General features: G+C 42.1%; 1 protein-coding gene across 1 annotated transcript in view; it reads left to right on the top strand.

Annotated features, from left to right (window-relative positions):
* LOC138503895 (mucin-5B-like) overlaps positions 1-16,977 on the top strand; it is a 365,999-nt gene that overhangs the window by 144,337 nt on the left and 204,685 nt on the right. Inside the window, exons 4-6 of the mRNA XM_069623966.1 lie at positions 99-206; positions 3,181-3,357; positions 12,297-12,536. Of these exons, the coding sequence (XP_069480067.1) occupies positions 99-206; positions 3,181-3,357; positions 12,297-12,536 (525 nt within the window). The remainder of the gene's footprint in view (positions 1-98; positions 207-3,180; positions 3,358-12,296; positions 12,537-16,977) is intronic.

Genomic DNA, 16,977 nt, shown 5'->3' with positions numbered 1-16,977 from the left:
AACCACTTATTTGGTTTGCTTTTTTGTGGGGCACATATCAGTGCAGCAGGTTGATTATCAAAACGGTATTAATTGACCATTGTAATTGTTTTCCATAGGATTTCTGCGGCAGTTCTGCAAATGGTACTTTCCGAGTGATCACTGAAAATATTCCATGTGGCACCATGGGGACTACCTGTTCCAAAACAATTAAAGTTTTTGTGGATGTAAGTTACTACATCATTTATTTAAAACATTGTACAGCATTAGATCATACATGGCTTTACGTGCAGATGAAGGTCCTGTCAAGGGTGCAGAAACATCTTCAGTCAAATGTTATCAGTTGGATCTTATGTAAGGATACCTAGGAGACAGACACATCAAAAGGTTGTTCCCATTGTTAAGCAATGAAGGAATATGTTGAAATTGGGGGCTCTCTGGTTGTCAGGTTCCACTCTGAAAAAACTCCTCAAAACATAAAAATCCACATTTTTTCACCTAAATAAAGCAGACAGATTCCATGTAAATGTTATCTGCCGTGCACGAACGTGGCAGGTGGTATTTCAAATTGGTGTAGATAATGGTGTAAATATAACATGGAAACCGAGTCTCACAGGATTTCCATAACATGAGTACGAACTTTGAGTAAATAGCTACAAATAGCATGGAGTGCACTTCTTGCAAGTAAGTGCAAATGTGTGCTGTCCCCTCTATGCTAATTATGAACACATTGATTCTGTGGGGCTGGCTCAATTTATGCACATTCAATGTAAAGTTATTAAATTCAGCTCTGAGTGGGTTTGGTATTTCTGGATGATGTGACAACTGTTTTCAAATGTAGTTTGTTACACAGCACAATGCACTTATTTTAAACTTCTCCCCGTTTTTTAGTGAACAGAAGAGATGCCAGTGTTCCAATGATTATACAATGGCATTAACAAAATATTTTGATAATCTTCAAGTTGCCGCTCGATGATGCTTTGTTCATTTTCAAACCATTTTTAAAGTTCATTGTCTGGCTAGAATATAAATACAATTGCATAGTAATTCATAGCATCCAGGCTGAGATGTCATCCTACTTGCACCAGTGCCTGTCTGCCGTGGGAGATTGGATGAACCACAATTGGCTGAAGTTAAATGGAGACGAGACAGAGATGTTGGTGGTGGGTTCTGACCCTGCACTCTGGGTGTCCTCTTTCTGGTCGTCCTCTCTTGGTGCGCTTCCTGTCCCAGTTGTCCCAGTTAAGAATCTGGGAGTGGTCTTTTCATCTGTCCTCTCTATGGATGTGTAAAGCTTGTCATTTTCATCTGAAAATACTACAAAACGTGCTCCCTTTCCTACTCCTGAATCTTAGGCCGCCGGTTGTGGCCGCTGTGGTCTTGAGTCGCCTGGAATAGTGTAATTCGCTATACTTGGCCCAGCGTAAGGGCCTCGTTCAGCGACTTGCAAAATCTGGCTGCGCGAGTGACGATGGGATCCCCTTATGGGGCACACATCTCCCCAGTTTTGAGTTTCCTGCATTGGCTGCCTGTGGCCCAGTGCATTAGGTTCAAGGCACTCTGTCTGGTCCATCGCACCCTGCACGATCTAGGTGCTGAATATCTGCGGGTCAAATTTGCCCGTTATCTTCCTAAATGGGCATTATGATGTGGTTCTGCAGGCCTGCTCTGCGTGCCGTCTGTCTGCCACTCGCGCATTGGAGGCTGGGCCTTCTCTGTGGCCGCGGCCCATTTGTGGAACGACTTGCCGTGCCCATTAAAAAATGTGTCTAACCAACTCGTTTTCAGAAAGCCCCTGAAGACCTACCTGTTCTAGACGAGATTGTCTAGCTGTCCTTCCACCCTCCTAGCGCCATGATACATTCGGGTCACAGTGCGCTTTACACATTTTCTTAACATAACATTGGAGCTCAAATCAAATAAATTGCAGGCAGAGCTGTTCTTAGATTTGTTTGATTAGAGTGGTGGATTAAGTCATTTAAGTCCATGACAGCACCCCACCAAATAATTCCAGGATACGCCTTCAAATGTAAAGTTCCATGCATGAAATGTATTTGCATAATTGTATGCACTGTGTAACTTCCCATGTGTTCACATTAAGTTAGATGACAGGTAAGAACTAAAAAAAGGTATTTGTAGGAACCCCCAGATAGGTTTACTGCCATGTCCTCCCAATGGACAAGCGTGGCTAGATTATTGGATAGTAAAAGGGAAGTGAAGAATGCTATAGTATGGAGGGTATGTCAGCCAGCATGAATGAAGCTTCCAGGAATCACAAGCAAATGAAAGCAAAGAGCTCTCTATTTTTAGACAATCTAGCCAGATATTAAAGTCAAAGGAGTGTGAGAACCCGTCTACTGAGAACGAACATTTGTATTTAGTATTTACTTTATTTGTATAGCATGCCTGGCCCAGAGGCATCTGGGCGCATCTCTTAGGTTACATAATGTTACAGTGACATAGTATACATCAAAAAACAGTCAAGCAGCAAAACAGAATATACATACAGGATATTTACAGGCTAATTACATACAGAATACTTACAGGATGATTACAGTATATTTACATTAGAATTTACATTTAGAATGCTTGTGGGAGAATTTGCAGGTCATTATGTGGTAAAATGATGGCGGATGAGACCGGTGGTTTGCGTGTCTTGATCAATAAGCCCTGTTCTACGGAATTCCTTCCACTCAGGAGGGTCTACAACCGTGTTTTAGCTCATTGCACCCTTCACAGAGGAGAAGTATCCATTTGCATATCAGTCATTGTCCCACCTACATGGGCAATCCAGCACCAAAATGCTGTGGAATTCTCCTCTGAACAAGAGTACAATCTGCAACCCCAGACATGTGTTTCGGCTGTGTTGGGCCTCCACAGTGAGATGAAACTGAGCCTCTCTAAGTCACAATGAGCAAGTATTGGTTCTCAGTAGAGGGGCTCCCATACTCCTTTGCAATTATGTAAAATGTGGGGTTTCACCCTAAGAAACCCGGGTTATTCCAGACATGGACCCCAAGCTCACTGCTGATGCCAAATTACTTGTAGAGTGCTTCATTCATCACTAGTAAGGTTTGGCCCATATATATCCAAATACAAATACAAATAAAACCATAAAAAAGAAGGTACATGATTGTTTTCACATGTGCTTCTTTTGTTGTCTCTATGATCATGCTTAGATTTGTTTTGTTCTCATCCTAGAAATGTATACTGATTCTAACTGAAGGTCGTTTCAAAGAAGTGGGATGTACCACAGGACAGGTGCCATACACTGTGCAGCAGAGAGGAATCTTCCTGTTGGTTGAGATAAACATTGGGTTAATTCTTATATGGGACAAGAAGACCAGAATAATTGTCAAACTCACAAAGAAATATAAGGTGAGTTATAAGAGTCACAGTGGTTGATGACTTTCAGTAAATTAAGATACAAATTTTACAGGAATTATACAGTCTTGTCCTTTCAAAGGTGTCACTAATCACACTGCAATATTGGAACATGTCTTGCAGAACCCTAAGAGGACAGCAGGATTGTTCTACGGCTTCGGACCATTTTACAGTGTGCAGCCTGTTTGCTTATTTTACGTTGTCAGAAGGTGGCTTATAAAAAATGCAATTAGCATATGGATTATTAAAATATTCAGCAAAATAAATAACAAAGAGACTTAATTATTGTCATAAATTTCACATCACAATGCAAGGTTTTTTCTGCTCCCTCTGTTGTGTCCCTGTCCCTCTTTGTCTCTCTCTGATCCCCTCGATTGCCACTCTGTGACGCACATTCATGTACTCTGAAACAAATCAGAGGTTTTGCTAACCACTTGTGAAACTACATGCAATGAGAGTCTTTTATCTCTTCACAGTGTAATCATTTTTATTTTATTTTTATTTTATTGATTTTAGCATGGACCTCGCTCGAGAGCAAGGGAGTGCTGTACAGAGTGTCTGTATCCAGCATTTGGGCTGGCATCTTTTAACAGTATTGCAGTATTGTGAGGTCTGTGTGTCGGTATGTGCGGCCATTGGAATTAGTCCTTGGTCAGATGTTGTTGAAAGAGCCATGTTTTTAGAGATTTGCAAAATTGAAGAATTGTGGGGGCATTCTGAAACAACACCAGGATCAAGTTCCAGAGGATGGGTGCTTGACAAGAGAAAGATTGTTTGTGGGTCCTCTCTTTGTGGATGAGTTGTGATCCAAGCTGGCTGGACGATTTGCTAAGCGAGGGTATGTGGAGCTTAGCCACTAGGTACACTGGTGTGCTACTCATGACTGCTTTGTAGATGATACATGCAGTCTTGAACAGTATCCTGGCTTGGTGTGGAAGCCAATGTAGATTTCGTAGGATAGGGGAAATTCTGTGAAGTTGCTGTGCTCCGGTAATAAGATGTGTTGCAGTGTGGTGGACTGCTTTTAGGGGAGCCAAATGAGTAGCTGGGAGCCCTGTCATGAGCACATTTAACCAATCAATGTGTGAGACCACAAGGGCCTTCACTATGGTCTGGAGGTCCTGCAGTGGGATGAAGTGTTTGATTTTTCGAAGGGCAGAGATTCTGAGCAGGGCTATTTGGGCCTTCTTGACTGTGTGTTTCTGGAAGGACAGATTGCGGTCAAGGTTGAAGCCTAACGATTTTGGTGAATGTGAGAGTTCTGCATCAAAACATTCTAGGCGCATATCATTGAGCCATTGTTGGACAAGTTGTTTTTAGCGGGCAGACGGATGAGGGCAAATTCAGTCTGAGATGGATTTAGTTTGAGGTAGGCAGTCAACATCCAGGACTGGATAATGACTGGGCAATCGCAGAGACGACTGATGTCCTACGTTCAATTTACTCTCATGTACAACTAAGCATTGTCAGTGTATTGGTGGATGGCTATATTGGGATCTTTCAGGGTAGTGCCCAGAAGCTACATGTAAAGTTTAAAAAGGATGGGTGAGAGGATGGAGCCTTGGGAAACTCCACAGAAGACCAGCAGTCTGTTAGAATGCAACAAGTTCATCTGGACCGCCTGGTGTCTGAGTGAGAGTTAGGAGGTAAACCAATGAAGGACACTGCCAGGGAATTGTATCCTGTCAGCAAAGAGGGAAAGAAGGATGTGGTGGTTGACGGTGTTGAATGCAGCCGGAGGTCAAGGAGGATGAGGAGGCATTAGTCGCTATTATCCATGATTTGCAGAGCATCATCTACCACCTGGATGATGGTTGTCTTGATGGTACACTTTGGGCAGAACCCCGACTGATAGTAATTTAGGAGATATAGTTATTGGATTCTGGCAAGTAATTGTGTAGTAACTACTTTTTCCAAGATTTTGACAATAAACAGGAGGTTCGTACTGGGCCTGTAGTTGGCCAGGCATTCTGAATGTTGGTTCATTCTTTGGGGAATTCGTTTTTATAATTGCTCTGGCAAATTACTGGTATTATAGCATTTTTATTACTGCATAGTACAATTTAACTGTGGCTTGTTATTGTATAACACATGCAAAACGAATGCCTGTGAGAGGCACGTTTGGTATGGGTGTGTCTAGGTGTAGTTGGGGCGTATAGAAAAATGGTATGTGGGTCTCCCCATCTATTCCACTATGCAATGTATACTGAAAAGTAGTGTTTCTGGAAAAACAAGATTAAAGCTAGCATGTACTTTTCAATATTAAAAATGGCATGCTTATCTCTTAGTTGTTGACATTAGATAACCAGGATTTAAATCAGAGCCATTTAAAACAATTATATTTTGACATGATCACCTTCTGATATGTACACAAGGCCAGCAGATATCCCATCTTCTTAAAATAAAAATAATATTATAATATTATTAATAACAACACACATGAATGACCACATTCTTAACCTGCTAATTACAATCAAATCAACAGCCATTTGATGCTCTGATGCCCTTCTCTTGGTCTGACCATTGGTCTGACCCTTTTGGTATCCCACTCGCCATCATCTTTCCCGCCCTACATTGGCCCATTCAGATCGTTTTACCATCCTCACCACTAGATGCTAAAAACATATGTTTTCAATGTTTAGCTCCCTTTCTTTTATGAATCTGACCGCCAAACACTCTGCTCTATGGAACTACCCCAACAATGTTCTGATCAAAACAGTACCTTAAAATGAATCTGTTCGCCCACAAGAAGCAACAAGCAAAATGGTTCACCCCACAAATGTTGCACTCTGAACACTAGCTCTGCTCCTTTAATGCAAATGGAGACAGACCTACACAGCCACATCAAGAACGCAAAGAAAGCAATCCACACTACAATAATTGGCGTGCCTCCTATTGCCTCAAAATAACTCTTTCATGTCCTTCACAAACTTTCCAGCCCTTTGAGCCCCTGAGCCCCCATTTTTCCTCACTTAACCATGAAGCACTCTCCAGGTTCTGGATTCCATTTGCTACACCAGATCCTCTGAGACTCCCCCTGCCACCTACCCTCAATTGCTGCACAGAATCTGGACAATACCCTTCTTTTTTTATTTCAGATGTACATTAGTATTCAACATAATTAACTCAAATCTGTCATTGTACCTTTGCCCCCTGGTCTCATTTATATCCCTCTACCACCTTTTCTTCAATGGCCTTCTTCAACGTATCTACTCCTCCTTCCCTTCTGGAATAAAACCCCCGGTCTTAAAGTAGGTCATCACCAAACTCATTCTCAGAAAACACACCTTAGACTCCTCCGAACTCAACAGCTACTGACTTATCTACAATCTCCAATTACCTGATAAGATCCCATTGCAGCCTGCCAACTCCAATCCTACCTGGAAGACCACAACATTGTAGAAAGCATCAAGCCAGTTTATTCCCCATAGTTAGCATAAAATATGACATTGCATCAGTCCTAAATAACCTGTGCATGCTTGCTGAGAAGAACAAGTGCTTTAATACTGCTCGGCCGATGGCCTTTAATACAATGACCTTAAAATGATCCTAGTCCAGGTATCTGATATTGGTATTGAAACCTCGGTTCTATCCTGGCTTACGTGCTTTCATACTCACAGATGAAAAATATTCTTCATCCTGCCTGTCAATCCAGCCCCCGCCCCTCCTTCCCCTTCAGGGCATTTCAAAGAATAGAAATGTCCACTACATATCTGTCTTTGTCCTCCCCAAGGGCAGTCCAGCACTGAAATGCCAGACAATGGATATGGAACCCTTACTTACTGTTCTTGGAGAAGCACAACTCCACCTCAATGACGAGGCCCAACCAGGCCGAAACACATGTCTGGGGTTGCTGTTGGCACTCTTGTTCAGAAGATAATTACCTGGCATTTCAGTGCTTGACTGACCTTGGACGGGAAACAGACTAATATATTGTGGAAATGTCTCTTCTGTGAAAGGATGGTGAGCTGAAGACTCCGGTTGAGCCTCTAACCCGGGATATATGCTGGTAGAGAGACACTCCCAGGACCCCCCTTCTTTGTGCATATCAACATATCCCTGGCAGAAACCTCTGCTCATTATCCATGCAGCTATCCTCGACCCCCACATTCAACAAATCAAAAATGGCAGAAGAGTGCATATGATTTTGGCAACTAGCCACTGGGGCATCCTAAAACAAAAGAATATCTCTGATCATCTCTCCTTCTCCATGTCCAAAAAGCCTCAATGGTGCACTCCACAAATGCAGTACATAAATATCAATCTGTACTTCTCATGGAAATGTTCACCAATGCATTTTCCTTAATGGACCTTATATTGAATTATTTCAACCAAATCGTTATGCTTTTTTTAAAAATTACTATAATAATGATGGCAGTCATTGACAACATGTGTTCCAGAAATCCATTGCGATAATGCGAGACTAGCTACTTCCTGATCAGTCCTCATAAAATGATGTCCTTTGGCATATCATGTAGCAACAGAAATGACCAGCCTGCTGGGGGGCGCAGGGTGGTGCTCCTATAAACCCGGGAAGCAGTGCCCTGAAGCTACTGTGCTCCCTTTTCCACTTGTGAAAAAGGTGTGTCTATTTGAACGTCTCAGTATGTCCACAAGTAGAATTTTTCGAGTTGCTCCAACGAATCCTTAGTCATTGTCATAGGAGGATGTACTAGAATGATTGTGAGAACCAAGTTGACAACCCCCACTTTTTTATTACGGCTAATAGTACTACCAAACAATGAGTGTACCCTTACTAATTCTGTTATAAACCACAGAAATTTGAAGTGGACAGGTAGAATTAATTACTCGACCTAGCCTCTTAAGGTATTGTTGAAAAAGGGATTCTAGAAATCCTCAGGATGAGTCAGCCGCTAAATGCGTGTAACCACCCACTATTTGGTTATTCAGGGTGTTTCTAGACATTATTTCTGAACACAAAAAGGAAGAGACAACAAAAAAAGGTGAGGGATTTGTAAAAAAAGGTTTCAATTATGTGTCTTCAATACTTAATATAACAATGAAGGAAAAAGGGAACAGCAAATAATTAAAGAAAATGCATATAACAAAATAGAACAACACAAAAGGCAATGCTTCGTAGTTAAATCACTAACAAAATAGTGTTCTTAGGAGAGGATTCAAATACATGTGCAAAGTTCAGATGAATCCATTGCATCATAGATCCTCACTTGAATGCTTTATCCTTGGTATAGCAGAGTTATTCAGTAGGGAAATCAATAAATTATGCAGGGTCTTTCAATACAAGATATCTGATCTCTGCCGACATGGTTAAGTACTATTTAGAGACAGAATTTCAAAAGAACTGAGGTACAGGTTAGCTGGTGTTCCCTGTAGTCTTCACATTTTGGCGGTGGTATACAGAGGTAAGTCCGCCTTCATCAGGGCTCCTAATCGGGGATCCTGCCGGTGCTTGTGATCCCAAGCGCACTGGTGCGCCCCGCACAGAGAGGAGGTGCCAGATGCCAGGACCAGTTTTGTAGGTGGCAGAAAATCTGTCGGGCTTCACAGTCAATGTAGAAGTTCTTCCAGAATGCCACTAGTAACTTCACGTTAGTCCGGAGTGCACAGTAGCAGGCAAAAAACATTGCAGTAAACAGGGGGGTATAGGGGGCAGGACCCAGCTTCTCAGCTCGCCACAAACCATGCAGCCAGCCGCGAGCATGTGCTAATAGTCTACATAACTTTGTTTTAAGTTCTAAGTGGCTTATGCAAGGATGAAGTGAACCCACATCATGAACACAGTTTAAAGCTCCAGAGAGCAAAATAGGTGTGTACAAAACATGTATGAATCAGGGGCATCATAATATCATTGGTATGGTTGCAGTATTGACCATATATCTGGAGCTTGCAAAATGGTGTTCACAGTACTTTAGAACCCTTTGTAATGCAAGCAGGTGGCTTCCCGAGTAATACCAGGTAGAATCGATATGTATTTGTCATTCCTTAGCCATTTTTGGATGATAGCTACTGTTCTCTTTTTCTTCACCATGTAGGGATCATAGTGTATGCAGATGCGTTGTTGTTACGTTGCTTACCTTTTTAATATTCCTAAAATGCGTATCCTTATTCTGTGCGTTTCATTTTCAGTGGTCAGAAAGGTAGCAGAATATTTAGGCCTGTTTTAGTAAAATGTTTTATAATGGTGCAAAGCCATTGGGAAACACTTTGCAAATCAGACCCTCTGTCTTAAATATATGTAAAGTGCTTGTTAGGGAGAATTCTCCAGAATGGCTAATTTCCCTTACCTACTGAGTCCCTCAGCAGGTTTGCTGGATTTCTAGGATTTCTTTTTTCACCTGGTAAGAGTGTGAGCCTTTATTCCCACTCTTACATGTGTTTTTGTTGTGTGTGTTTAACATTTTTGTGTTCATAGACTGTGAAGCCTCAAATACTCCACAGGCATCATCTTTTTACTGTGTGACTTACACAGCACCTTCAGTGCAGTGACACAGGGTTGTCATTTAGACTTCCCAACTCAGATTCCATATTCTGGGACTGGCTACTGTCTCCCATAACACATAAAGTTGCCATTAACTTTATTAGCCTCTGTAAAACCACAGACCCAGTACAAACCATCTTACATGGAGTACTCGAAAGGGTTAATACTTATCCCTTTTTCGTCTGTTTCTCTTGGAGCATTGTTTCACTCCCTTTTCATCAAGACTTGGCTGGTGGCAGTGGTAACTACCCTATTTTTCCTACCGCGTTATCTTAAATAACCTTGGTATTGGTTTAGGCTATCTTGGTAGCCTCAAACATTAACGTGCTAGATCATATATGTTTTATTACGGTTCCCGCTGGGTTTATTTGACATTTCTTTTTGTAAAGGTCTTTCTCGTGTTTTACTCTGCGCTCCAAACCAGGTTTGATTCCTTTGTTCACCGTGTTTTCGCGGGCTTCTACGCAGAAGCCCTCCTTAGGGGCCTGTATGTCTGAGGGGGACAGGATGTGAGGGAGGGGTTTAGGACTCCCTGCACAGGGTCTCCTTGGAGACCCATGTCACACTCGGAAATGATTGGCTGTGGTGACTGTCCCGGCGGGAGAGCCACCCTGCTGTGTGATTGACAGCCAGGCTATGTGAATGGGGAAAACTGCATAAAAAGCAGGTCTCTGGGTCTGGAAAGGCAGAGCCGCCACTGGAATGAAAGAACTGATGAGGAGCTGACGGAAGAGGACCCCTACCACGACTGAACCGCCCAGTGAAGCCCTGCTTCTGGTCCAAATCCTCCAGGAATCTTCTTCCACTGAGCTGGTGGGACCAACCAGTTCATCCAAACTGCAAGCCAGGACTCCCTCTTCTGGTTGAATTCACTGTACAGAGCTACAGTGGGCCGGATAGCCAGGAAGGTCGGACCCTGCTTGGGTTTTAAGGAGCGCACCTTTTATTTGTTGCTTTGCTCTGCTACTGGTTTCTTCCCTGGGTAATGCAGGACCCTCCAGTCTTCCTACTTCATGTCAGTCTGACAGTCGCTTCAGGAACGGTGAGCCTGCAGGAACTACCAGGAACGTCCGCCTCAGCTACAGCTTCTCCATTTGAAGGTACTATGCAAATCCGGTTGTGCGTTTCGTTCAGCCGCGCTGAAGGTGTTTGAAACCTTTTTGCCAACTCGAGGGTTTGTCCTTCTCTAATCTTTAAACTAATTTTTCTGCTGATGAACTTCGTCCGGAACCCTTGACTGAACCGTGAACTACCCTGAACTGTGTGATCTTGGGCAAAACACTTTTGTCATATTGACTTTGGCCCTAAGCCTATTTGATTTGGTCACATCACTGTAGTTCCTCTTTCTAGACTGCCCTGCTCACTTACCTGTTGTTGCTGCACAATTTCTGCCTAACTTTGTCTTTCCCTCCCCTTTTTAATTACTAGAGTGCCATTTTGCTCCCACTTCATTTTATGAGCTTAACTTGTCTGGAAACTATTGGGTGTGGTGTGGTGTATTAGTAATGTGCATTTTTCAACTGCATTACTTTAGTGAAATGTTATACAACTGATGTGTAAATAAATGTATATTCTTTTACCCAGAAACCTTGAGTCAGTATTTGTTTGAATCATAGTAATTTCTGTCCTTTGTGTAACTATGTGATACTGCTCACTTACTCTTAAGATAAGTCTGGCTGCTCAGCCATCGCTACCACTTTTACTGTCTAGTACAGGCTTGTACCAAAGGTGAATTTGTACTGTCACTTGCAGTCTTAATTGTGTGTGGTTTTCCCAAAGGGTACTGCATATAATTCTGCCTAACACTGCTTCTTGCAAAGAAGGGAATTTTCCAGTGAGTCCTTAAGAAAGAAAATGTTGTCAATACTGGTTTAAAAATTTAAATAGATCGTTTTCAGAAATTGCCAGCATCTAGAGAAATTGTATGTTATTATATTTCCGTAGGCATTATAAATTCGTAAAAATATGTCTTAAAATCAATTGTATGGACATTGCTATTTATTTTTATTTTCAAAGGATCTCCAGATTCGATTAGATAAAGTATTTACTTGTATCTCTAATGTGGACGAGACTGGTGGTTATAAAAAAAATGACTATTTTCCTGCAACAAAAACTATTGTTTTAAGAATACCTCTATCAATACCACTACTTAAAAAAAGCTTATCAACACTTGAAAAATAATACTTTGGGTCCTGCAGGAAATTTAAGGCCCCTGTAGATGCTGTGTGCTTTTTGACATTTGTCCACCCTCGACCTTGTTAGAAATAGCAAAATAAAATGAAAAGCACGAACAAAAATAAAAACCTGCCCACCCCTTAAGGTCGAGCAAATCTTAACCAACTATTTTAAATAGCCAGACATACTTGCCAAATATTTTTCACAATACATGAATCTACCATTTGGAAAATTCCTTACCAGTGGAAAATAGTGCAATGAAATACTCGTCCTGTTCTTTGTTATTTTCCTCATCCAGAATGCGATATGTGGCCTCTGTGGGAATTATGACGGAGATGGAAACAATGACTTCATTACAAGAAACCAGGCTCTTGTCGGGAATGCATTGGAATTTGGGAACAGTTGGAAAATCTCCCCTGAGTGTGCAGATGCAACAGAGATCCCAGATCCATGTGTTGTCAACAGCAAGATGGAATCGTTGGCAAGCAAAGATTGCAGCCTCATCACCAGTGAAGTGTTTTCTGCCTGCCACTCCCAGGTACATATCCAAATCCATGCAGTTTTTTCACTCATGTTTCTTCTCGTTTCTAACGCCAGCCTGTTTGTGGATTGATTGTAGTCATTTGCACTACGCTGTAGAAAAGACTGCTATCTTTGGCAATGAACCAAACACAAATGCAACCAACAAATGCCATAAATTGCTATTTTGTCAGATCGTTTGTCAGTGGACGGTAGTGTATTGTCGGTGTGAGCGGGCGGCGCACTGTCCAGGCATGCTGAGAGTCCATTACAACATCCAAAGTGTACAGGTTACAAGTATAATACTGCAGGGATATCCTGACCACTGAATGTGACATTGGCTGGGCTATTTCCCAAGGATTTCTCTGTGGGTCTGGGTGGGACATTACTATAGCGCTATGTGCCCCTCAGTGAGTGCCATACTGGTTATTTTGTCCCCTATAGACCAATACGCGCATGCCTTTGCTCTGCTTGTATTATATGGGTCTTCTCTAAGTATTGAGTTAAGGTGGAACAAATAATAGCTTTATAGCCCTTCAAAAGGGGGCCATACTGTGGTGTTAACACCCGATCCAATTGGCCGAATTGGGCGTTAAGGCCAGTAGTACACGGGTTACCAAAGCGCAACAGAGGTGCTACAAAAGGGATTTTCCTTCCTACAATGGGACACCCGCGCTGTCCCGTTGTAGGAAGGAAAATCCTTTACCAGCATGACCGCCAAGGAAAGGGAAGGCGGGGCACCATTAAGAGCCCCTCTTCCCTTCACATAGTGGCCGTTCTGAGCAGAGGGGAAGGTGCGGCTGTCGTGGCAAGTGCCGCCGCAATAAGTAAGGCCCGGGGCGGGGGGAAGATGCTGGCGACTGAAGCCAGCCATCAGGGGGCTTGGAACGCGGCTTACATTGGCAGTTCAAGCCTGTGTTCCTAGCCACCTGATTGGCTGGCTCCCCCCGGGTGCTAATGGGTGTTATGGTCCCAGAAGACTAGGATGCTTGGCTTGTAATGAGGTATCATGGTCCGTAATAAGAGTATAGCCTTTGCCGCTGAAGGCTATAAATATATTATGGGGAAGTTTAATGAGCAAGGGACCACTTTTTTATTTAGGGGCTTGTGGGATGTGGTCAAAACATGATAAGAAAAAACAATTTCCCAAGAACAAGCTACCTATTGGTGTCACACATATGGGCTTGAGGTCTAGACAAAGATTTGGCACATTTTGACAATAATCTTGTGTTTGAAGCAAATATCACAAGATATAACACATAGGCTAGTATTTTATCACAAATATATTAACTTTTATTAATCTTCATAAAATATTGAGCCCGGTGGGTTCAATTATTAAAAGAACACAAAGAACAATAGAGATAAATCACAATCCTGTTAAATAGCATGAAACAATCATATGGAGATAACACAGTGTGAGTCAACTTATTTCATCCTGATCCTATATCAAAACACTATTGTTTCTCAAGGTGATGTTAGTCATTCTAAGGGTGACTTGTCAACATGAATATTTTTATAGTGAAGCTATTACAAAGAGTCCCCAGTTGGTACAGTCTGTGGGCATAAGCCCATCTATACAAAGTGTCGACAGGATAGCTCTGTTTCCAGCCTTATAGGTACAAAAAACAAAAACGTTTTTTTCATTTGTAGCTGACTGTTGTCCATTCAGCCAGTGTAGGACCAAAATAAGGCTTTCATCAGGACACGTTAGAGAGGTGTTTTTGACCCAAAACTCAGCGTCTTCACAGTGGGTTTCGAATATTAACTGGAATATCTCTAGAGACAAACAAACCAAAAAATTAAAAACTAGCTGTGTTTGAGATATCATTCATAAACATGCCTCATCACCATTTCTATGACCTGCCCTGTCTTCTCTTGATCATTGTGCACCCAAGAAGAAATCTCTACGTGATTTTTCATATATGACTATGACAAAATTAAATTAAGTAAGTTATTTTGTGTTGTCTTTGTTGTCACTTTTGGAACACCTTAATGTGCACATACATTTCCTATTTTTGCATAATTCTACTTTTGTTGATCATTTCATTGTAACAAGGTGTTTGTTATTTTTAATACCTTATAGTGTAGCTGAAGTTTGTTGATTTTTTTCAAAAGGTTATTTCGAGGTCTTAAAGTACCTCCTCCATTTCTGTCATAGCGGAATGTGTCAACAAATGACCTTCCATGGCTAAAAAGGAAAGAAAGAAGAAGAGTGCATAAATGCACATGAGATGTGGTGGCACTATCTCCAAAAGATTTTTTATTATTCCTAATAACCTATTAGGATGAGGGCCTGTGTCACTCTTCCTACCTTCCGTGAGCGCTGAAGGGGATGTCATCAGCGGAAAGTTAGTGGAATAGCCGGCGTGATGCAGAAATAGTAGCATTTGTTTCGAACGCCGTTCCGGAAAAAAGCCCGTGCTGAAAGATAACAAAGGCACATGGAAAGTTGTAAAATAAAACTTTTCCAATGTGTGCTGCGGTGTAAGGCAACTTCCTATGCAGAAAGACTTACTATTGCGAAGAGAACGGGACTGTTGCTTCTCAACCTCAGACGATCGCGTTGTCTGTAAGGAACGTCTCGACAGTCATGTGATCTTTTTTACATCTTTTTAAAGGTTTAGGGACCTGCCGCTGACGTGATGACGTCTGGCCGGATGGAATAGAACTACACCCCGGACGTCTTACAAAAACTTTTTGTGTAAAATATACAGAGCTATCCTGTCGACACTTTGTATAGATGGGCTTATGCCCACAGACTGTACCAACTGGGGACTCTTTGTAATAGCTTCACTATAAAAATATTCATGTTGACAAGTCACCCTTAGAATGACTAACATCACCTTGAGAAACAATAGTGTTTTGATATAGGATCAGGATGAAATAAGTTGACTCACACTGTGTTATCTCCATATGATTGTTTCATGCTATTTAACAGGATTGTGATTTATCTCTATTGTTCTTTGTGTTCTTTTAATAATTGAACCCACCGGGCTCAATATTTTATGAAGATTAATAAAAGTTAATATATTTGTGATAAAATACTAGCCTATGTGTTATATCTTGTGATATTTGCTTCAAACACAAGATTATTGTCAAAATGTGCCAAATCTTTGTCTAGACCTCAAGCCCATATGTGTGACACCAATAGGTAGCTTGTTCTTGGGAAATTGTTTTTTCTTATAAATATATTATGCCTTGGTGCTGGCTGCATGTGGCAGTATGGCCCCGGTGTACTCATTCATTGAGGTGTGTGTAGGCTCAAGCATGGCTCTATCATGACCTTGGAGGTATTGCAGCAGTAAATCTGCTGGGATACCGCCAATGCAAATAGCGTTACTGCAACTCGGTCCATAGGACTCTGGGACATGCTGGGCGCTATTGCTGCGGCGCACTTAGCGCCATTGTAACAGTGCCACAAACGGCTGAAAAGGTAAACCTCCCACTTTCCGACTAAACACACTATTGGGTGGAGCCGTAATGCTGAAGTAATAGCATTACCACCGCATTGTTACCACTCCGCCCAACTCCTGCTGACCCACAAAGGATAGATGGAGCTGAAATGTCCTCATCAGGCATGATGAAGGGAACTATCATCATTGGGATGAGGTGGACCATGGAAGAGCTGAAAACCTCGATCAGGGAGTTGCCTGTCAACACTTACGGTGGTTGGTTTGATGAAGGTCAAGGCAGAAGGAGTGACCAAGAGGTAGGAAGCAGATGGATGAGGGGAAAGAGGTGTGCAGCAAACAGCAATGCCTGCAGCAAAGTAATGAGTGTGTGAGAGGGAGTAATATGGACAGAAATCTGTGGGCTATTCTGGGTTATGCAGATTAAATCATAGAAATGTGGTAATTGGTGCCTGGGAAAACTCTTACGAAATACCATGGATATGGATATAGAACATGAATAAAATCCCACTTTACACCCAATGGCAGAAACAATATGACTCTATGAGGAAAAATTATATTAAACATCTATGGCACACATTCTTTTTTTTTAAATGTCTTTATTGTTTGAAAATTGACAAGTACCCCACTCGGTGTAAAGCATCCCCACAGTGTCCTCCCCTGCCCCTCCACCCTCCTCCTCATAGCCTCACAACATTACATCCAAAGGTATACATTCTTCGTTAAGGTCACATAGGTATCATGATGAAAGGCGATTGAGGCGTCCAGCCGCACTTAGTTGGGCTTTCGTATGGTCCCTTCCTGCATCATCGCCCCTGGGTTGATTCGGGACTGTTACCTGAGCCCTGTCCAGTTGGTACTGTCTGAAAGGGGGACAATAGTTAAACGGGCGGCTGGTAAGTGGTTCACAGAGGTTCATGCATTCCAACCATCTCGTGAAAGATGGGGGGTTGGGCTGTCCCCACATTCTAGCCGCAAGGTATCTAGCTATCGCTGAGGCCATGCCTAGTAGCTTCGTTTCTGTACGGGTCCCTCTTTTGATCAGAGCTA

This window comes from Ambystoma mexicanum, chromosome 11 (assembly GCF_040938575.1).
Source record: "Ambystoma mexicanum isolate Mex_15411 chromosome 11, UKY_AmexF1_1, whole genome shotgun sequence".
Lineage (NCBI taxonomy): Eukaryota > Metazoa > Chordata > Amphibia > Caudata > Ambystomatidae > Ambystoma > Ambystoma mexicanum.
This window is presented reverse-complemented; position numbering and strand designations above follow the sequence as displayed.